The 23,007-nt window shown below is 37.8% G+C and overlaps 1 protein-coding gene across 2 annotated transcripts in view; it reads left to right on the forward strand.

The window, feature by feature from the left end:
- METAP1 (methionyl aminopeptidase 1) overlaps positions 1 to 15,744 on the forward strand; it is a 67,882-nt gene extending 52,138 nt beyond the window's left edge. For both annotated transcript variants that reach the window (XM_025423640.3, XM_035709604.2), the window contains exons 7-11: positions 409 to 547; positions 2,093 to 2,224; positions 5,405 to 5,548; positions 9,660 to 9,725; positions 14,082 to 15,744. In XM_025423640.3, the coding sequence (XP_025279425.1) occupies positions 409 to 547; positions 2,093 to 2,224; positions 5,405 to 5,548; positions 9,660 to 9,725; positions 14,082 to 14,245 (645 nt within the window). In that variant the 3' untranslated portion in view covers positions 14,246 to 15,744. The remainder of the gene's footprint in view (positions 1 to 408; positions 548 to 2,092; positions 2,225 to 5,404; positions 5,549 to 9,659; positions 9,726 to 14,081) is intronic.
- The last annotated feature ends 7,263 nt before the right edge of the window (positions 15,745 to 23,007 follow it).

Genomic DNA, 23,007 nt, shown 5'->3' on the forward strand with positions numbered 1-23,007 from the left:
ATGTTGGTATTCCTTTTTTTTGGTCATAGGGATACAGGCTTGTTATATAAAATAATTACATTAAAAGTACATGTTAATACTTTATTTTATTTTAAAGTATTTTTAACAAAAAGTAGTTAATTCTAAATTAGAATCATAATATTTGTGTATATTTATAAATATTTGTAATATGTGAATTTGCTTTTCTTTTACAATTATCAGTAAACTGGTTTGCAAACAGTCTGATGTATATTGTTTAAGATACTATTTATTACTATTTCTAAAGTATAAAATATCAAGTTCGTTAGCATAGGTACAACAAATTTTTTCACATTTTTCAAATTTTAAAATCAGGTTCGTTTGCATATGGGTTAATTTTTTTCTTTTGTACATTCTAAATTATTTTCTCTGTATTTTAATTTATTATAGGCATGTATTGCAAGAAATTGTTATCCTTCTCCCCTGAATTATTATAATTTTCCAAAGTCTTGTTGTACTTCAGTGAATGAAGTTATCTGCCATGGGATTCCAGACAGACGGCCCTTGCAAGAAGGTGATATTGTTAATGGTAAGAAATATGTAAGTGTGACTTCTGTCCCCATCAGTGAAGCAGCAACAAGGTTTTGGGAGTCTGACAATGACTAGTGTTTTGTTTACTTGCTACCTATTTTTAACTTAGTCTTTTGTGTTTAAAATTTAAAAGAAATCTTAAATCTATGGATATGGAAACTTTTTTTTTTTATGATTTTAAGATAACTGCTTTTTTTTTTTTTTTTTTTTTTTTTTTAAGATACTTTTAGTATGATAGGTTTGGTAGTACATGAGTTTCTTTAATGCCAGTTATTTTATGTGATTGTTAAAAAGGTGAAAGATGTCAGTGAAATGTGGAAGTAATGTTATTTCAAGTGAGATTTTACCCCCTCTTTTCCTTTTAGTGCACTAATGATTTTGAAGAGATCAGGGCAGACTTTTTAGAGATAAGGAGAAATTTTTAGCAATATATGAAGACCCTAAGAAGAAAGCTACATTCTATAAGAAGTGCCTTCCTTGATGTGTTAGAGGTCCTGAAAGTGGCTGTAAGGACCACTGTATTAACCTGCCTTGAGACTGCAAGTGCAGAGGAAGGAGATGCCAAGATATTTCTCTCTGTGATTAAAAGAAATATCGACAAAGAAGGTGTCCCTAGATGGTATATTTAATATTGGTTAATAACTTGGTCTCTCTAGGAATCAGATACCCCGTCAGATGGGGAAGCATGAGCCCATATGGTAAAGGCTGCAGGGAGTGCCCTGCTGTGATGCTGGCTGGGAGTGATAGTGGAGACAGCTGACACTTCTTATCCCGGTTGTTATTCTTTAGTTAGGGTATCTCTGTATGAAGTGCCATAGGTTTTGAGTGGTCTGGCCAACCCTGTTTTTTTATACAAACACTCTTATTTTGATTACATGTGTAATGCGTGAGGTTTTTCAGGAATATATGTGTCATGCTGGCAAACACACTATTGTGATACTTTAGGTTGGTTGAAAATTCATGGTTTAAAAATACTAATTTAATGTGTACATTTAGTGTTTTATAGTTATATACCAGTAGTCGTACTCTAAAATATGAGGACAGTGGGAAGGATGAATTTTCACAGTTAAGTGAAGGGCAAATGAGTCTCTGAAAAGTAAGTTTAGAATAGTGTAAGTTTTCCTATTTGCGGATTTGCTGGGAGGAAAAAAAAATCTCGTCAAAGATGGAAAGTGAAAGCAATATTTTCTGTTTAATGTCAAAATGTAGCACAGTCCTCCGTTTAATGCTATTAATTTGGCTTATTGATCTTGCATGAATGTATCCTCAATACATTTCTTCTGCCACACCCGATCTAATTACTACTATACCTAGAAAAGCCCACCTTCTAACTTGTGCTGCATGACCATGTCCCTTTTCTCCACAGTGAGTTCAGTTGCATTACAGGTGATAACTGTATATCCATTAGTGTCTAATTTAAGAATGCAGAAATTGTCTTGCTCACGAAGCTGCTTGCTGCTGTCATGTTGGAGAAGTGACTTCTATTTTGAAATAAAAACAAATGTGGTCTTTATATTTGTACTTTATATTTGTTGTTTTGCAGTGGACATCACTCTTTATCGCAATGGTTATCATGGGGACTTGAATGAGACGTTTTTTGTTGGAGACGTGGATGAGGGAGCACGGAAACTGGTGCAGACCACGTATGAGTGCCTGATGCAAGCCATCGATGCAGGTCAGCATCAGTGCTGGCACCCGCTAGAGCTGCTGTTGTTGTGATGGGCCTCAGATGGCTCTTGTTGCATTCCTTGTCCCTGCCAGTTTTGCCTCTACCCTCCCTGAGTTAGCTTCAGATTTTAGCACTAACTGATTTATGGGTGATTTGGGAATTTCATTTTCTTTGGCTGATAAATGAGGAGGAATGTATAATATTTATATGGAACATGATAAATGTATAGGAATGTATAGTTCTTGAGTGCAGTTTTTCTTCTATTTTTTAATTCTGTCATAAGTATTATGTTCTCTTTATAAAAAAAACCAAGATGCTAGATTATGAGAGAAAAATGAATGATCTTCCCGTAATACTTTCCTCTTACCTTTTTATATTTTTTTTCTACTTCTAACATTTAGGTTTTTTCTCCCTTGTGCATTAACAGACAGACACAGACACACCACATACACCTATGTGTATCTGTTTAGTTAGGTTAAATGGAGTTACAGTATTGGTAGCATTCTGTAATTTGATACTTTCTCAGTAGGATCTTTTTGTTTTGTTTTGTTTCTAAAGATTTTATTTATTCATGAGACACACAGAGAGAGAGAGGCAGAGACACAGGCAGAGGGAGAAGCAGGCTCCATGCAGGGAGCCCGACGTGGGACTTGATCCCAAGTCTCCAGGATCATGCCCTGGGCTGAAGGAGGCGCTAAACTACTGAGCCACCCAGGGATCCCTTTCCCTTTCTCAACAAGATCTTTATGATTTTTCTAAATTAGTATATGTATCTAATGCATAGATATACTCCCTTCTTTAAATGACTATCTATTATATCCAGAGTATAAAAATTTCTACAGCTATTCCTCTACTGGAAATTTGTGTTTTCTAGACGTCTTGCTACTGTGGTGAATAATAATTTTTTTTTTTAAGTGAATAATACCTTTGAATAGAGATGTATTTCTGTAGATTTTTTCAAAGGCTGTCTTTGTCCATACAAACAGCCCATTCAGATTTGTTTGTTTATTTGTACTGGGTCTTATGAGGAGAGAGAAAGAATGGCTTAGTGGGAATACCAGCAGACTATTACTTTAAGAGGGCAGTTTGAGGGCAAACAGTTTTTTCAGTTGAAACCCACAACATTTTAGCTCTATTGTTCAGTGTATTATCTGTACCTGACGTCCCTTTCCCCACAATAAACCTGATATATCAACAAAGTATTGGATGTTGACCAGGTTCTTTGGCAAGCACATAGTTATCTCTGATGACATAGATTTGTTATTTTTATTGTTTTGAGTCTGTTTTAACATGGAAGATGTTGGGAGATGATGAAACTTTCACTAATAGAGTTGGAGGAATGAAAAGTGAGAACATGATATTTTTATCTATCAATGTGTGAGATTTCTTTTTTACTTACTCATTTTAGATTATTTAAAAACTAATATTCTTTAGTTTCTCATTTGTGGAAGTGGTAGTTTAAAATAATTTTTAGGGTTTTTGCCAGATAATGCCTTCAGTGTGTATGTCCTTTTTGCTTTTCTGTGAGCTGATTGAAATAACCAGACAGGTGATCAAATGTTGTTTTTACAAAGACACAGGAGTAAAATTTGCCAAGAAACTATCAGAAACCAGAATCTTCCTAACAGTGGCCAGGAAAGAACACAAGTTGCTTAGTCTCTGGAAAGTGCTGTTAATACCTTTGTGTGTAGCAGTCTTGCCCCTTGTATTCTACTAACTTGGCTGCTCGGGGTAGTGCAGCACAGTAGAGAGCTTGACTCTTGTTGAAATTATCCTTCTAGAATAGGGCTTCTCTGCCTATGCATTGTTGGCCTGGTGAGTCTGCTAATTCTTTGTCATAGGGCCTTCTGTGCATGGTAGTATGCTTAGACACATTCTGGTCGTTACCTGCCGGATGCCAGTTACCCTGGCACTCCTACTTGTGACAACCAGAAATGTCTCCAGATTTTAATGAAGTGCTTTCTTGGGATGAGAATTGTTTCTAGTTTGAGAATTAGGACAGAATCTCCTCTCATGCTCTCCCATTACCTTTGATTTTCTTTGTTGTATATTATGCAAAATGGGTTAAAATTTTTGCTTCCTCTCCCACTACTGGGGCTGATAGGAGGTCTTAGATTGGAATGCAAGCAGATCATTATGAAAGTCAGCATGGTTCCTTAAAATTATTAACTCCCCCTCCCCCCCAGCAAAAGTCAAGCTGGAACGTATAGTTAAAATCGAGTATATATTGATTGAAATGATTCCTGGAGCTGTTTGCCCAGAGATTTGATTGGCTGGTTGTCCAATCAACAAAGATTTGATTGTCCTGGGGTCTCAGTGCTAGGAGAGCCATAACAACGAGAACCACTCTGTTTTGGTTTGTATTGAAACAGTGGTAAAAGTCATAAAAATTAAGCAGAGGAGGAAGAATGTAGTTAAAAGTATCTTTCTATATCCTGTCCCCAGGATTGTGTTCTGAGGCAACTATGAATAACTTTAGGATCACCTTTATGGGGGTAAAGAAGCCCAGGGGAAGTAATTCTTTGAGGTTGATCAGAATGAAACTGAGGACAAGTCAAGTTACTTTCTGGACGTTCCTTTTTCTCCTGAGGCTCTGTACTCTCCTTACTACTTCTGTTCACTTTAAAAGAGGAGCACACTTGGGGAACCTGGGTGGCCCAGTTCGTTAAGTGTTCGACTCAATTTTCACTTCAGGTTATGATCTCAGGGTTGTAGGATTGAGTCCTTCGTGCATCAGGCTATGTGCTCAGCAGTGGAGGTGGAGGGGGTCTACTTGCAATTCTGTCTCTCCTCCTTCTGCCCCTCTGCCCTGCCCCACACGTGCTCTCTCTCTCTAAAAAAAGGAACACACTTGACCTTAGAGGAGAGGAAGAGATGCGTGTTTTCCATTCTTTTGTTTATTCAGAAGACAAAAGGTGTATGTCCCTAAAACCCTTAGCGTACTGCACCCATGTCCTTTTATGCACCCAAGGAGGAAGCATAGGTGCTACTGGGTTGAATCTCAACTTTGCCATTTACTGGCCATATAGCATTTCTGTCCCTTGGTTTCCTCATCTGAAAGTTTTGTATATATATGTTTCTATGTAGCATATAAAGCATTTAGAAAAGTTCCTGGCACATAGATAGTAATTATTCAGTAAATATTAGTTATTATTATTTTTTGTCATTGGTCTTCTTTCCTTTCAGTGAAACCTGGTGTTCGATACAGAGAATTGGGAAACATTATTCAGAAGCATGCCCAAGCAAATGGGTTTTCAGTTGTTCGAAGCTATTGTGGGCATGGAATCCACAAACTTTTTCATACAGCCCCCAATGTACCCCATTATGCCAGTAAGTACTATCCAAAGATTTGATCTTTGCTAAGCATTTATTCAAGAGATATTTATTCGAATATATAACAGGACCTACTATTTTGTATTTATTAATCTATAAGCTGTTATAAATGGACCCTCAAAATATATTTTTGCTCATAACACACTATATGTTCATATCTTGCTCATGTTAACAGTCCAAAAGGTGTGTTTGTTGTTGAGGATGGTGATAGGTCAGTTATTCTGTGACCCAGGTTCTGTTATCTTCAGCCTATCTTTCAAGGTCACTTTGGGTTACTCTTCTAATCTGTAGATACTGGGAAGGATGGGGAAAAGCATGAAATGGTATGTGTAGGAGGTTTTTTTTTGTTTTTTTTTATGAGTGTAGCTAGTTTTATTTTTTTATTTTTTAAAGATTTTATTTATTTATTCATGATAGTCACAGAGAGAGAGAGAGAGAGAGAGAGGCAGAGACATAGGCAGAGGGAGAAGCAGGCTCCATGCAGGGAGCCTGACGTGGGATTCGATCCCGGGTCTCCAGGATTGCGCCCTGGGCCAAAGGCAGGTCCTAAACCGCTGCGCCACCCAGGGATCCCTGTGTAGGAGGTTTTAATGCACGAGCCTGGAATTGGCATAAATCAATTATATTTACTTTTCATTGGCAGGAATTCAGTCACATGGCTATGCTAACTAAAGAAGAGGTTGGGAAATGTAATCTAGCTGTGTACTCAGAAGAAAAGTAAACTAGTTTTAGTGAATAGATCACAGCCACTGCCATGGGTCTAGCTATCAGTATTCTGACTCCTTAAATGAAATTGGTTTGGTTTGGTTTGATTTCATAGTGTATGGCAAATGCTTTACTATCTGTTGGTATAAATACAGGGGAATAGACAAAAGACCTTTCTTTAAGTTCAGTACTGTCTGATAGAATAACAAAGGAAGTGTGGACAATTAATGTCTTCCAGAAGCCTTTTTTCTTGGAGAGCTAAGACACACAGGAATAAGTCTGCTATTTAGTGCTAAAAAGGAAAGCTGTCCACAGAAACTGACCTAAGAAGGAATTTAACAAGTATGTATAAGTTATTGCAATATAGACATTTTCACATAGGTTTTTGTGAAAGCTTGTTTTCTCATCTAGAACAATAGTAGGGAATGGTACCTATCCTCGAAGTGTTACTAGGAGTGAGAGAATACATGGAAAGCACTTAATATTAACTCTTGGAATGATCATGATGATAATGATATACATTATTTCATTAGATCACCACATCTGAATAATTTCTTAGCCTTATTTATTTATTTGTTTACTTATTTATTTATGTGGTAGGCTCTATGCTCCTCGCACCTTGAACTCACGTGCCTGAACTCACAATCCTGACAACAAGACCTGAGCTGAGATCAAGAATTAGATCTTTAAGCCACCCAGGTGCCCCGTTAGCCCTGCTTTATAGAGCAGATTCTGCAAAAAGAAAGGGAAAAGGGAAGAAGGAAAAAGGAAGGCGGTCAGATTCTGTCCTTAGAGAAGTACACTGTTTACTCAGGTTCACACAGACCAGTAAGGAAATGCTAGAGGTAGGATTGGCGCCTGGCTTCTGTCTTTCTAGAGGCAGTCTTTTTCTGTACTTTGTGCTGCCTAGTGAGGACTGAAGCATTGGGCGCAGGTCCTGTGGGAGAAATACGGAATGGTTGAAATCGTGGTTTGGTGGAGAAGATGGGGAAAAATATTCCAGGTAGAGGGGAATCATGAGTAGGTGCTTCACGGTGAGACTGAACGGAGACCAGGTAAGCTTGGGCTGAGTATTTTGTGTTAAAAACTAACAGTAGGCAGTTCCTGACCAGAGACATTTGACTTCATTTGTAGGGATTTGCAGAAACATTTTTGAGAAGAATGACAAGGTGACATAAGTTCGGGAAGACAAATTTGGCAGTGGTGTCTAGGACGTATAGCGGGTGTGAGAGCAAGTCAGGCTAGATGTGCAGGCAGCCTGATCACAGCTGCTGGTGCAGGTCAGGTGTGAGCTGATAAAATCCTAGGTGTCACTAGCTGTGAAGAAAAGGGAAATGAGTGAGGAGCCTCTCAACGAGAGAAGCTGGAGAAGCAGTTTAGAGCACAGCATTTGGTACATATCAACATTTATTAGCAGACCACAAAGTTCTTGTTTAAGCTGTGAATTGTGCTTGAAATAAAAATTAGCAACAGAAAGTAAGTAACCAACTTAGTTCCTTCCTGATAGGCCCTGTAATCACTGGATATAGCCTTACATTAGCAGAATAGAAGTAGCTACTCTGATTACAGTGATACATGTGTATGTTTCTAGGTGTGTGTGTAAAAAGAGTGTGTGCAGGGAAGGGGGTGGAGAAAGTCCCTTTACTTAGGGAATTGAAAAACTCATGTCTAGATACAGATTATATAAAGACAGACTGAAGAAAATAGAATTTGTGGGAGAAGAGGATATGGATCAGTGATAATAGTGTTTGTAAAACACATAAAACCATTTAATTAGGAATAAAAAGCAAAAAAAAAAAAAGGAATAAAAAGCAATTCTGAAAAAAGAAGCAAAGACCAGATATATACTTGTTTTATGCATTTGATAACGTTTATGAAAAGTCTAGTGTAAATTAGGTTTATATAAATTAAAATATGTTGTGATCACTTTAGGGAGGTGTAAAAGGAAACTGCTGAGTCTTTGTACAGAGGACACTTTTGAAACGTAAATGATCCCGCCTTTGGCTTGTAACTCTGTGGTATCCCTAACAACTGAAGGTGGAACTAAGAAATTGTATAACTCCCCTACACCCTTCTGTGTAAGAGAAGTCCTTGTTAGATTAGAGTGATTACTTTAAGTCATTATGGTTGGGAAGTAATGATGATAAGACTCTACATTTAGAACGTATTTTATAATAATTCTGTGAGGTAGGTGGTAGAGCAAGTACAAATTTTTTAAAAAGTACTCAGCCTAGTATCTGCAGTAGTGTAGTCAATCAGAAAAGGTATATTTGCAGAGTGAGGTATGTTGAGAAACTGAAACTGTGAGTCAAGTTGAGTGAGAGATGTAATGTTTCTAGAATAATGAAGTCAGTGGCAAAAACAGGAGTGGAACTTAGAGTTCACTGTCCACTAGTAATATATTCTGAGGCACATTATGTAATTTAAAAATTTCCAGTGGTCATATTTAAAAAAAGTAAAAAGAAATGTTTTATTTAATGCATTGCATTCACAGTATTAACATTCCAGCATTTTGTCAATGTAAAAAGGGTTGAGATATATCACATACTTTGTCTTTGAACTTAGCTTATTTTTTTACACATATAGCCAATACCATTCTGACTAGCCTCTTTGCAGGTTGACAGTGGCTACATGCAGCTAGTGCTAATGGTAAGGGAACAGCCTAGCTCGAGATATCTTTATCCTTTTTCTTTCTAGGACACCACACTGATACTCTTGATATTAAAAAAATATATAAAATTAAAAAATATATTTTTTGTAGTAAGTTATAGATCATTGGGAGAGAAAATTCATGGGATTAGAAACAAAGTCAAAATTATTTTTTGCCTTAGATTTTATGACAATCTACAAATGCCAGATTTGGAAATCTGCAGTAAGTATTTTTTGGTACTACCTAAGATAGTAGAAAGAAGCATGATAGCTGTTCATTAGGGAAGATGTGCAGGAATGTAAACGTGTGGGTGATATCAGACCATACCTATGGAGAATGGTGTGTAGTTGATGCAGCCTCTGGACACGTGTCCTTCATTACCAGAGTCACCGTCGTGAAGACTAGCCTTACAAGAAACCCTGAAAGCCAGTGCTTTTGCCATCTGGTGGTAGGCAGAGCAAATGCAATCGTTCATTTACTGATGTTCACATCTGTTCTTTTTAATTTGAACTTTAACTGGTATCTCCACTTTTGTCTGAGATTGTCTCAAAAAGATCTGTCCCTATTTTTACCTTTTGGCCTTTTTTGGAGGAAGGCAGGTCTGGATACTTTAATTTGTAGTTGTGTTTTTCATGATGGTCCTGAAAAATCATCTCATGTTAGTGAACAACGTGTACTCTTACAGTGAGCTGTTCAACAGTACAATGTTGATTTTTTTGCTGCATGTTCAGAATTTTTTTCCTCTAATTTCAGAAAATAAAGCAGTTGGAGTGATGAAGGCGGGCCATGTATTCACAATTGAGCCAATGATTTGTGAAGGTGAGAAAAAGGGATGCTATAATGTTCTTTAATTAAATTTTTATTTACTTTTGATTACCCAGGATCAGATTAATAGTCTGCTCTGTGTATTTTTATGTTGGTTCATTTCCACTTCCTGTCCCATCTCAAACTCGATTCAGTGTCCTGTAGAGAACTGAAAGTCATAAGGGTTGGCAAGAAAGCAGTACTTTCTGCCTGGGAATTCTCGTATCAGTAGATCCTGAAGTACTTGAATCGCAGTCCGTTTCCATAAAAGATGCTGTCAGAGGTGCATTGTAACAATCCGGAGACTGTCAACCCTGTGTAGCTCGCTTGGCGGGGTGCTAGGGGGAGGAGGAAAGAAGTAGTGCTACCCACTTAGAGGCAGACACAGGTATATGCTTTAATTCTCCACAATTTATGAGGTAGGTGCTATCCTCATTATATAGAAGAGGAGACTGATCCTTGAAGAAGTTACATAACTTGTCCAAAGTCACTTAGCGAGTTATGTGACAGAGTTTGTCAGACTCTAAACTCATGAGCTGTTCTGCCTCTACAGAGTCTCTGCTCAGGTCATCAGGTGGGATCATACAACTCTCGTGAAAGCACAGCACAGACACATGTAGTGCTGGTACTTTTATGTCCTCACTGTCACTTCCCTGTGGCAGGCTTGTGGCAGTGATGAAAACCCAGTGTCATGATGAGGACTTCTCACCCAGATGGTCAGATGTTCTCTTCACCTTTTTTTTCAGCCAGTTTTCGGTTGGGATTAGAGGATACAGTGAGGCAGTGGTAGTGGGGCTGGTGTGTCCTGGGGCCTTATTAAAGGATACCTCCTTTCTGGATCCTTCTGGTCTTCTTTATGACCTGATCTTAGGAGTGGCATCCCGTTATGTCTGCCACATTGCAGTGACTTAGAAGTGAGTCACTAAATCCAGCGCACAGACTTCTTTATAACATGATCCTTTGCTCCCTTTTCTGTAAAATGGAAATGACAATCTTTAACCTGCCAATTCTCTAGGGCTGCTGTTGTAAGAATTGAGGCAATTTATAGCAGCACAAAATACCCGGTGAACTTTAAAGGGCTGTACAAAATGTAAGATATTGTTTTTGTCATCTTCATGGAATAAGAATATAAAGTTCTGATCATGTGGAACCAATTGCAAGAGCAGTAAGTATATTAGAAAGGCAAGAACCTGAGAGGAAAACATTTGGATTATATACCTATTTTCATTAACTGGCACCTGGTAGGTGAGACATAATGTGGTATTTCCAGGTATAAGCAAAGAACTTTCCAAGGAGCCTGGTCAGATAATCATCAAATTATAATGCATATATGTCAGTGTAACTCCTCTAGGTTAAATCCTACCTGTGGAGCGGGAAGTTCCAAATCCAAAGAGGAATTTGAATTTCCTCTGAATAATATCCAGATATATCTGATTTGAAATTAGTAAAGATCATGTTTTAAGCAGATCACAATAAAGTCAGAGAAATATTATATCTTAAATCCAGTTATAAAAGGCTTACTCATTACATCAGAAAATACCCAGTCACTCATCTTTACATGTTTGACAAAGTGTGAGTTAACATTCTTCAAGCTGACCTCATATTCTCTTTTTAGACTGGGATTAAATATTGCAAAAAAGTAGGTTACTTTACTGTAGAGTTTATGCTCTGGGATTTTTCTGAGTCGGTGAGACCTAAGTTTGATAAAGATTACTCAGAGTGAAGAATGGATTAATTTTTTTGGAGGGGATCTAATTTGGAGACAAGAAAGTAAGTCTCTGTAAACACTTTTATAGTAGTATCCAGAATTGTAGAATTTTCTCATTTTATTTCTACCTCCCCTCCTCTACTCTCGTCTCTCTCTCCAGTGTGGTCTGTTTCAGGCTCTTTTCCCTGTGCTTTCATTTCCTAATTCTCTAGTCCCAGCCCCACCCTAACCTGTTTTGCCTGATTGTCATTTCTTACCTTCTCTCACCAACCCGTTTCTCTTAGCCCTTTCTTTTGGTTACAGGGATGTGTGATCTACAAGAATTGCACAGATTATACTCCCCATCTCTGTGCCTCCCATTTAAAAATAATATCAGGAATTAAATGCTTTAATGAAAGTATAAGAAGATTATTTTCTTCACAATACACATTGGCTGCAGTTTAGTCAGATACCAAAGTTATAACAGGAAAGAGCTCAATTCATTAATTCAACTTTTAACTCACACTTTTGTAAGGAATAGTATCAGTATGTTTCCTAAAATGAAACCCAGTGCCTTTATTTTGGAAATATCATCTTGATTTGATATTTGGGAAGTATAAAAAATGTGACGTTCTAACACACCCGAGGAAGTTTAAAATATTGTCATTACTTCATTGGACTAAAGACCAAAATGAAGTTGAAAAGACTAAGACAGTTGAAGTATAAATAGGAATCTTTTATTATTGTTTTTACTGAAGTACAATTGACACACAATGTCATGTTAGTCTCAGGTATCCAATAAACACACTGATTGGCCAGTACGATGACTCAGTGCTCATCAGGATAAGTATAGTCACCATCTGTCACCCAACGGCATTACAGTATTATTGACTATATTCCCATGCTATACTTTTCATCTCTGTAACTTACTTATTTTATAACGAAGTTTGTACCTCTTAATCTCCATTATCTATTTCGCACCCCTACCCCCACTCTACCACACACCTCCTCTCTGGCAACCACCAGTTTGTTCTCTGTATTTAAGAGTCTGATTGATTATTCATTTGTTTTGCTTTTTATGTTCCATGTTTAAGTGAAATCATAGGGTTTTCTTTCTTTCTCTGACTTATTTCATCTAGCATAATGTCATTTAGGTCTATCCATGTTGTAGCAAATGGCATGATCTCATCTTTTTTTTTTATGGCCGTGTAGTATTCCATTGCATATGTATACCATACTTTCTCATCCATTCATCTATCAGTGGACGCTTGAATTGCTTTCATATCTTGGCTATTGTAAATAATGCTGCAATAAACATAGGAGTGTATATATCTTTTAGAATTAGTGGTTTTATTTCTTTGTATAAATACCAGTAGTGGAATTACTACTAAAATTAATTAATTTTTTGAGGAACCTCTGCACTGTTTTTTACAGCAATTGTACCAGTTTGCATTCCCACCAACAGTCCATAAGGGTTCCCTTTTCTCTATTTCCTTACCAACACATGTTATTGCCTTTTTGATCTTAGCCATTCTGACAGGTGTGAGGTGATATCTCATTGTGGTTTTGATTTGCATTTCCCTGATTATTATGATATTAGGAATCTTTTCATGTACCTGTTGACTCTTTGTGAGTCTTCTTTGGAAAAATGTTTATTCAACTCTTCTGCCCATTTTTAATTAGATTATTTGTGGGTGGTTTTTGTCTGTGTGTGTGGTGTTGAGGTATATAAATTCTTTATGTATTTTGTATATTAACCCCTTATTAGATATATCATTTACAAATACTTTCTCCCATTCAGTAGGTTGCTTTTCTGTTTTGTTGATGGAGTCTTTTGCTGTGCAAAAGCCTTTTATTTTAGTGTAGCTCCAATAGCTTGTGTGTGTGTATGTGTGGGTATTTACCTATTTTTTTTAAGGATTTATCGATTTATTGAGGGGGGCAGGGAGAGGGGCAGAGGGAGAGAGAGAGAGAATCTGAAGCAGCTGAACTTGGAGCCCAAGGTGGGGCTCAATCTCATGACCCTGAATCACAACCTGAGCTGAAACCAAGAGTTGGAAGCTTAACCAACCATGCCACCCAGGCACCCCCAATAGTTTATTTTTGCTTTTGTTTCCCTTGCTTGACGAGACAGATTCATAAATTTGTTGATGAAGCTGATGTCAAGAGATTATTGCTTATGTTTTCTTTTTTTTTTTTTTTTTGCTTATGTTTTCTTTAAGGAATTCCATGGTTTCAGGTCTTACATTCAAGTCATCAGTTCATTTTGAGTTTATTTTTGTGTATGGTGTAAGAAAGTGGTCCAGCGTCATTCTTTTGCATGTAGCTGTCTACCATTTGTTTTTTTTTTGTTTTGTTTTGTTTTTTGTTTTGGTTCATTTATTTTATTTATTCGTTCATGAGAGACACACAGAGAGAGAGAGGCAGAGACACAGGCAGAGGGGGGAAGCAGGCTCCATGCAGGGAATCCGATGTGGGACTCGATCCCAGGTCTCCAGGATCACACCCCAGGCTGAAAGTGGTGCTAAACCTCTAAGCCACCGGGGCTGCCCGCTGTCTACCGTTTGTAAATAGGAGTCTTAATAGGAGTCCAAGGATATAGGAGTACATGCAAATGCACTTACCTAGAGAGTTTTTTTAGAAAACTGAGTGATAGAATTAAGAAATTGTTCTTGTTGTTTAAGGTGGATGGCAGGATGAAACCTGGCCAGATGGTTGGACTGCAGTGACAAGAGATGGAAAGCGGTCTGCTCAGTTCGAGCACACCCTGCTGGTCACGGACACTGGCTGTGAAATCCTGACCCGGCGACTCGATAGCACGCGGCCTCACTTCATGTCCCAATTTTAATTTCTCCCAAGATGGCACATCTCAATAATACCTTCTGGCTGTACTATGCATTTTATTAAGAGTACAGAATGGAAGAGGAAATTTTTATTACTTGTTTTGTTTTGACTATAGATAAGGAAGGACTACAGCATTGGATGTGTGTCCTCCAGAATTTGTCTTGGGTCTGAAAAAGCTAAGAAGAAGAAAGGAAATATTCTCAACTCTTCAGTGCTCCCCTCTTCCTCCAGAAATCTCTGCACCCCTGTTTTCTCACTTGGCCTTTGAGCACTTTTTACTTAAACCTGCTTCTAGTTGCTTTTATCACTGCCACAACTGGGCCAGCAAGAGCCAGCTGCTCTCCAGGTGAATGTTGAAGAGGAGAATCCTTGAAAGATTAGCAACATATGTTGTTCCAGATTTTTTTTTATTATATATGTATACATTTTAAACTCCATGTATGTAATTACCAGACACTATATGACCTGGGCTTGTGTTGATTCTGCTCTGACAGGGTTCTATGCTGTCATAAGTCGACCCCTAGTTTGCAGTGATTTATTTCCCCATTGGGAATCGGCCTCCCTCCTTCCCCATGCTAATGATTTACCCTTGTAATTGTGTTTAAGGAAGCACTCGGTCAGTGAGACCTCCTCTCCCATGTGGACTCTGTCAGTGAATGGATGTGGCAAAATTTGCTTTGGAAAAGGATTATCAGGTTTTTAAAAATCTTGTTTGTGGTAAAAATAGCCATGCTCCAGATAGCTGGCTCTTGCAGAGCATGAGAATTTTGTAATACATTGCTATTTTAGACCTCTGTTTGGTCGAAATGGAGGGGAAAAGCTCCCTTTCTTCCCCTTTATTTTATTTCAAGGGCACACCTTGAAGACCCTCAAAGAAGGGCAAACATTGCACTGCAGAGGTTGATGGGAAGACACAGTTCTGAAATCTCTTTAGCAGTGGGCAGAGTTAAGTGGGCTGTTCATTTCTCACATTTAGTAAACCTGGTAGTGATGATAAAGGAACATTTTTCAAGACTGGACCTGTTCCCTTGCAGTAGAGATGCACCTGTCCTTGGCGTGTTGAAAACACACTTTACCTTTACATAGTTGTGAACCTCATTAGAAACAGCCTCAGCTGCCCACTGTCTGTGTTCCTTTCAATAGTTCAGTCCAAATGGGAGTGGATCCAGCGAACACATATCAGATCAAAGTTATTGTCATTGGAGTATACTTGATTGCTGGGTATCTGGTAACTTTCTTGTAAGATAATTTGATACCACTGACATGTTATATGAGAACATCTTTCCCAGAGTGCCTCAGACCTTTATTGCTTTAAGAGAATTATGATGATGTTTTCATTACTTTATTATTTTAATGATTTAGTGAAGTGACTGAATCTGGTATAGACTTTTTTGGGGTATGTGTGTGAAGTTTTTTATCAAACTGTAATATTTGTGAATGGAATGCCTTGCAATATGAATGTTAATATAATGTGTAAAGGGAGATTAAAAGTTTGAATGATTATCCCACCGTGTAGTCATTAACTTTGCTGCATTTATGGGGGATTTCAGAGGACAGTGGTGGGAATAGGGTGGCTGATTTCATAATCTGAAATAAACTCATGACCGTTTGAGTAAAAAGAGTCTGAGTTTAATGACTACACAAAAAATTCCAGTACCGTTTGGTTCAACAGAGTCTATCAGCAGCATTTGAGATGGAACTGTATTTTTGAGAGCTAATTTTAAGACAATGATGAATATTTAGGGGACCGTTTTATGTATTGATCATGGAATTAAGAGCGAGAGTTTCTTTGTCTATCATTAGAAAATAAGCTCAAGAAAGAAAAGTCTTGATGGGATAGTTTTTTTTGTTTTGTTTTTTGTTTTTGTAAAAAGGTGAACCAACACATTGGTGATGCTTTCTTCGATTTGGGAGATTTCGAAACAATATAGGCTGTAGTCTAATTGTAAATACCTAATTTCAGATGTTTATTAGATTTAGATGAAAACATCAATTGTATCAGCCAACTTTTCAAAATAAGTCAATATATTTTTATTTTTTGGTGTTAACTTTTAAAATACTACATATATTTTTTCCTGCTATTCCTCTGTCCACCTTGGACTTATAATTTACAAGCAAGGGAATATGTTTGCCATTTATCTTCATTTTAGGTCTTATGATAAAATGGATTAAGGTACATGAGAATCCATTCATTAACACTTTTATACCACTTTCTACAAGCAAGAATTACTTTTAAAGATTTTATTTATTCATGAGAGAGAGAGGCAGAGACACAGGCAGAGGGAGAAGCAGGCTCCATGCAGGGAGCCCTATGTGGGACTCAATCTTAGGATTCTAGGATCACACCCTGAGCTGAAGGCAGATGCTTTAACCGCTGAGCCACTCACACGTCCCCACAAATCAATTAATAGGAGGAGGGTTAGGAATTTGTTTGCCATCTTAGCTTGATTCTTTTGTCTCAGAACCACTTTTTTTTTTTTTTTTTTTAAGATTTTATTTATTCATGAGAGACACACAGAGGCAGAGAGAGAAGCAGGCTCCACGCAGGGAGCCTGATGTGGGACTCCATCCCAGGCCTCCAGGATCACACCCTGGGCCAAAGGCAGGTGCTCAACTGCTGAGCCACCCAAGCATCCCTGTTTTTTTTTTTTTCTGTATGGTTAGAATTGAATGCCTGGTGCTTCACTTTGCTAAGGCCCCCCTAATCATCCTCAAGGTATCTGTAAGCTGTTTCTTCTGAAAAAGATTGTTCATTTCCAACTTTTTATTTTGAAAATTTCCAATTTATAGAAAAGTTCAAAGTATACTACAAGGAAATCATCTTAAATCCTTTTCCTGTGTTCAATGTTTGTTACTTTGCCACATCTCTCTCTTTAGACACTTTCCTTTTGAAAGAAGTGGCTCCATACTTCACCCATTACTATTATAGCATGTCTCATGCAACATAAGCAATTTCTTACCTGGTCATAATACAGTTACCACACCCAAGGAATTTAACATTGATACAGAATTATCTATAGTACATAAACATGAGTCGCAGTTTTTCCCAAGTGTTCCTTAAAGCTTTTCTTCTTTCTTAAAATCCAAGATCCAAACCCATGGCATTTGGTTGTCCTGTATCTGTGACTACATGTGTCCTGTATCTTTATTCTGGAACAAGCCTACTTTCTTTTTTTGTTTACATTTATTTTTAATTTTTATTACTGATTTATTTTGAGAGAGAGTGTGTGCACATGTCCGTGTGTAAGGGGAGGGACAGAGACACTCATACAGACTCCATGCTGCTAGCAGAGTCTGATGGGGTGGGGGGGGGCTCGATTCTAGGACTCTTTGATCATGACCTGAGCTGAAATCACAAGTCAGATGTGTAACCAGGCACCCCAAGCCTACCTTTTTATGAAATTGACACTTAAGAAAGCAAGCCAGTTAGCTTGTAGATTCTGTATTTCTTAGTTTCTCACGAGTAGGTTCAGGATAAATATTTTGGCAGAAGAGTCTATTGATGGTATGTGGTGTATCTCATTCATGATGTCACATAATATCAGGAGACACAGTGTTAATTGTCACATTGCCAATATGAGTTTGGTCACTTGCTTTGCCAGACCTTCCCATTTTAAGAGTATTTTTTTCTGGGGCTCCTGGGTAGCTTAGTTGGCCGGGTGTCCACCTTCAGTTCAGGTCATGATCCCTGTGTGCCTTGTGTTTTCTGTCAAATAACATCTTTTTTTTTTTTTTTTTTTTAATTTTTTATTTATTTATGATAGTCACAGAGAGAGAAGGAGAGGCAGAGACACAGGCAGAGGGAGAAGCAGGCTCCATGCACCGGGAGCCCGATGTGGGAATCGATCCTGGGTCTCCAGGATCGCGCCCTAGGCCAAAGGCAGGCGCCAAACCGCTGCGCCACCCAGGGATCCCTGTCAAATAACATCTTAAAAAAAAACCTCTTAAGCAAATAATCTGGGAGGAGATAATTGGAGACCATTTTGGTATCCTATTCACTCCATGGTTTTAACATTCACTGATAATCCTTGCCAGAGTCTACTGTTTTATTACATTGCTGGCTGCAAACTGAGATTTTCTAAGTCTAGCCTTCCATCTACATTTTTTAGCTGGCACTCTTACAAAGAAGCATTTTCCCCCTGTCCTATCTACTGTTTTTGAGTATCAGTGCAAGCTCATCAATTCTTAAAAACTGTATTTACTGTAATTGTTCCAAATTTGGCCAGCAGAAGCACCTTTAAGCTCATTCATGTGTCATTTTGACCTGTGCCTACCAGTCTTTGGGCACTTTCTTGCTTTTTGCCATAGCAAAGTGTAGGTTCATCATATAGCTTTCCTGTCCCACAGTGGGATAGGCTGTTTCTCCAAGGAGCTCTGGAGCTCTAGTTTTTTTTCATGAGGAATGGTATTTGGAAATCAAGATTTGGGTACTACTGTGTCATTGTTTCCAGTCATTTTCAGGGAACAGAGCCAGGAAATGCATTTTTTTTTTTTTTTTAAATCATGAGTTCATTCTGATACCTTTTTTTTTTTTTTAAGATTTTATTTATTCATGATAGACACAGAGAGGGAGGCAGAGACATAGGCAGAAGGAGAAGCAGGCTCCCCATGGGGAGCCGAATGTGGGACTCAATCCCAGAACCCCAGGATCACTCCCTGAGCCGAAGCCAGATGCTCAACTGCTGAGCCACCCAGGTGTCCCCATTCTGATACTTTGAAATCTAACACTAATCTTCCTCACCTTTTCCTGCTTTGTATTTGTATTTCATAAACTGTGAGCTACTTTTAAACAATGAATACAGTGAATGTTGGGGGCAAAACATACAGTAGGAGAAGTGAGGATATTTTATTGGTCTGGGAGTTAGAAATTTTGGCACTGTTTGAGATCGTGTGATAAGATTGTGTCTACATTTGGTATTTGACTTCTACCAAGCTCTATGGCTACAAGAGGAGCAAATTATGCCACTTTGTAATGTGGATGTGTGGCCCATTTTCCAATAGAGAAAAACATCTGGACATTAATGCCTTGGGAGCAAATTGTTTCACAGTGTAGGCTACATTATGCTAATATCCTAAAAGTTTTCAATGTGTTTCATTTAAAAAATGAACATCTAAGGAAAGGTCAACTTTGCAACACAGTTCATGGAAATTTTCTGGCTCTCCTGAATTTGAACTCTGAGAAGAAGCAGCCTTTGGTGGCAGCCTTCCCCTTTATCTCTTCTTTTGGGTTGTAAGTATGAAAAAGAAAAACAGTGGTTTGTATGTGGTGATTTTGAGAAAAAGGAAGCGGGAATAAGGTGGCCTTGGCTACCTGTTTTTTATTTTGAGGACTCTGAGCAAAAACAGAAGTGTCCGTCTATGGCGATTCTCTGGCTGTATTAAAAAATGTGTCCACACTGGTATATCTTATTAAATGTGCCAAAAAGTAAGTGGAACACTGAAGAAGAGCTTCCTGGAAAGTTATCAGTAATATGTTTGTTAGAGCTCCAAGTATTTTAATAATTTTAAAAAATAGATGTCTCATCTTTTTACCAGTGTAAAGCTTTTAGTAGAGTAATTGCTTACATCTCCTGGTTGCTTAGCCCTTTTACTGTTACCCCAGCACCTCATCCCACTCTGAGAACAAACATGCTAACACTTTCCAAAACTTGTAGGTACATTTGTATTTTGGTGTCATGAGAAGAGCACAAGACCAACAATCAGGACTCCAGGGCTCTGATTTCTCTAGATTTTTACTTGGTTGCTTGACTAGGACAAATCGTCATACTTCTCTGTCGAGTGATACCGTAACGTAACAACTGTTTTATTATATAGATAGTGTGACTGAAAAAAACAAATCTGCATTATTTCAGTAGTTGGCTCAGGGGTCAACAGAAAATTCAGGCTAGAATTTTTGAAACTTTATTAGTAAATCTGAGACCTGAGTGATTCTGCGGAAACAACAGTCAAGGATAAGAATTTCTAGTATGAAGTCGCTTATTAAACAGTGAATATTTTAAAGCACATTTTCACTGTTTATCTTGCTTCATATATCCTGGTTTTGGGAGTCAAGGACATTTCAGTCCATTCTAAACTGGAGGTGGTTCTGTGGTGGATTAGCACTCCTTTCTTAGAAAAGGACCATGTGCAAATTTATGTCATCCCAAGGAATTCTGGTATAATGTCCACCTGATGAAAACCAGTCTTTTTTTTTTTTTTTTAAAGATTTCATTTATTCATGAGAGATAGAGAGAGAGAGGTAGAGACACAGGCAGAGAGAGAAGCAGGCTCCTCTTAGGGAACCTGATGTGGACTTGATCCCAAGACCCCAGGATCACGCCCTGAGCCAAAGGCAGATGGCTCAACCTCTGAGCCACTCAGGCGTCACAACCAGTCTGCTTAAAAGCCATCCCACCTGCTTTGTGCCCATAAAGAAAAGTTCCACCAAAGCAATTTGTATAATGGAGGACTTTGTATGTCCCTGTTCACTTTGTAGTTGTTTCTGTAAAGACACAATTCTTTTAGTTCTATGCATTTATTATCTAAATCTCTCTTTATAATTAATAAAGTGCTTTCCAAATGTGTTTATGGTATAGTTTTTCTAAAAGGCGTTTGCTGACAAAGTATCCAATTTTGCATATTAAACAAAATTGGCTGAATCCAAAGTTGGTCTTTTTTCCTGGGTCAATGAGTGACTCTAAGCCCAAAGAACTGTCAGTTACCTTAGGACTTTGATCACCGGCCTGGCAGATTGGTAGCCAAGCAGAAAATGTTCTGAAGCCTTCTATGCATGGAAAATATGTTCCTCCTATCTCTAGATCAACTAACAAACATGTTGAGGATTACCAGCTATGTATAATTTTGCATTCAAGTGGGATAAATGGAAATAACATGGAGATTTTTTTAGAGGATTTGTTTGGTTTAAGTTGTACACACATTAACGGGTTCCCTGGACAGAGTTTTGGATATAATGCAGTTTTTTCCTGCCTCCTCCTCAAAGCTCATCATTTTATCCATTCCTACTTTATATGTTAGTTCTCTGCATACAATAGAGAACTTGTTCCAAGTCAGACATGTCTGTATATGGACTATTTTACTCCAGTGAACATCAGTAGGGTTAAGTAAAAAAAGTAGCACAAACTGAAAATGAATATGCAAGCAAGATCTGAAAAATGTTGGTTAGGTATAGGAAAATTTTTCAGTAAAAAAGTTGCTTAAAGTTATTTTTTTGACAGAGTGTGAGCGTGAGTGGGGGAAGAGGCAGAGGGGCAATCTCAAGCAGACTCCCTGCCCTGAGCACGGAGCTGGACACAGGGCCAATCCCACCACCCATAACTCGAGATCATGACCCGAGCCGAAACCAAGAGTCGGACGTTTAACTGAGCCAACCAGGTACCCCTACAGTTAGTTCTTAATACTGTAAAATTTTGGGTACTTAAAAATACATTATAGTAGCTTTCATGAAATATACAGTGGGTTAGCCATTGATATTAAAATTACATATCTGTCTGGAAGGCAATTTAAGATACTTACTTAAAATTTCCAACAATACTAAAGCAGTAGACTCCTAATTTTGGACAACCAGGATAGATTTGCTGACATGCATATGCTGAATGGATTTTAGCTATTTTTATCTATACTTTCTTCCAAAACCTATTTTGTCCAGCATTATACATAATATCCTAGATGGTATCCAAAAGGATGTATTAAAAGGATCTTGAAAAGGCTTTATAGTCCCATGATCTAAGAATCTTTATAGTAAGGATCTTACAAACTCATTTCTACTAGTTCTTTGAAAAGGATCAATTGTGCTTTCAGCCAGGAAATGCTTGTACTTGTAAAACTGATTAGCTGGCTCAAGAGTATGTACTTTGACAGAAATGAAAAATAAACTCACTAATTGGTCAGCTATAAGAATTAGAGTTAATTATTTTAGTATTTTAAAATGGCATTTTCACATTGGTGAACATAAAAATGCTTGCCATCTCATTTGCGTATATGTCAGGTAGAAGAAAAGTAACAGGGAAAAAACTTTTTAAAGAATTATTTGCTCTCCATTATTACATGTCCATTTTCTTAGTGCAATTGCTCAAGGTAATACTATCTTTTGTTTCTGGAAGCCTAGGCTAAATCGAACAAGCTTAAAAGCTTATTCTTGAACCAGCTTTAGTAGAAGCTAGTTTTGATTTCTTCTTCCAGTTTTCTCAGGGCAATAGTTTGGGGCCATTTGGGCCCCTAGTGCATCTCCAGCCCTCTAGGTTGCACTGCTTGGCCCCTACGAATGCATCAAGATCCAAAAAGGAGAGATCCTGACCATAATTCCAATTTTCTACTTTACTGTCCACTAGATGGTGCTCAGAAACACAGCCTTTTTATAAGGAGTAATTAAAGCACATCAATCAAAAGTATTAAAACAACAACAAAAGTACATGGCTTCACTCCAACCAAGAGATCTATGTGCATGGCATATCCAGTGTATCGATACAAAAACAGTCTGTAATATGCTTTGCATAATTTTAAAGGATACGTATAAATGCTATTATATGCATTCAAACTATTGGGAAGATATATAAACTTGACAGTAATCAACTTTTTGTTGTGGGACCGGAGTGTTGCTCTTCTTTCTTATATAGTTTTCTCTATTTGAATTTTCAATTCTTGGACATACATTAAAATATAAAACTGATGAATTGGCATCTATAATAACTTCTAAAAATTAATCAGAGAAGATAATCCAATGGGAAAATGAGCAAAGGATGTGAACAGATACTTCACAAAGAAGGAAAT

Source organism: Canis lupus, chromosome 32 (assembly GCF_003254725.2).
Source record: "Canis lupus dingo isolate Sandy chromosome 32, ASM325472v2, whole genome shotgun sequence".
NCBI classification, from domain to species: domain Eukaryota; kingdom Metazoa; phylum Chordata; class Mammalia; order Carnivora; family Canidae; genus Canis; species Canis lupus.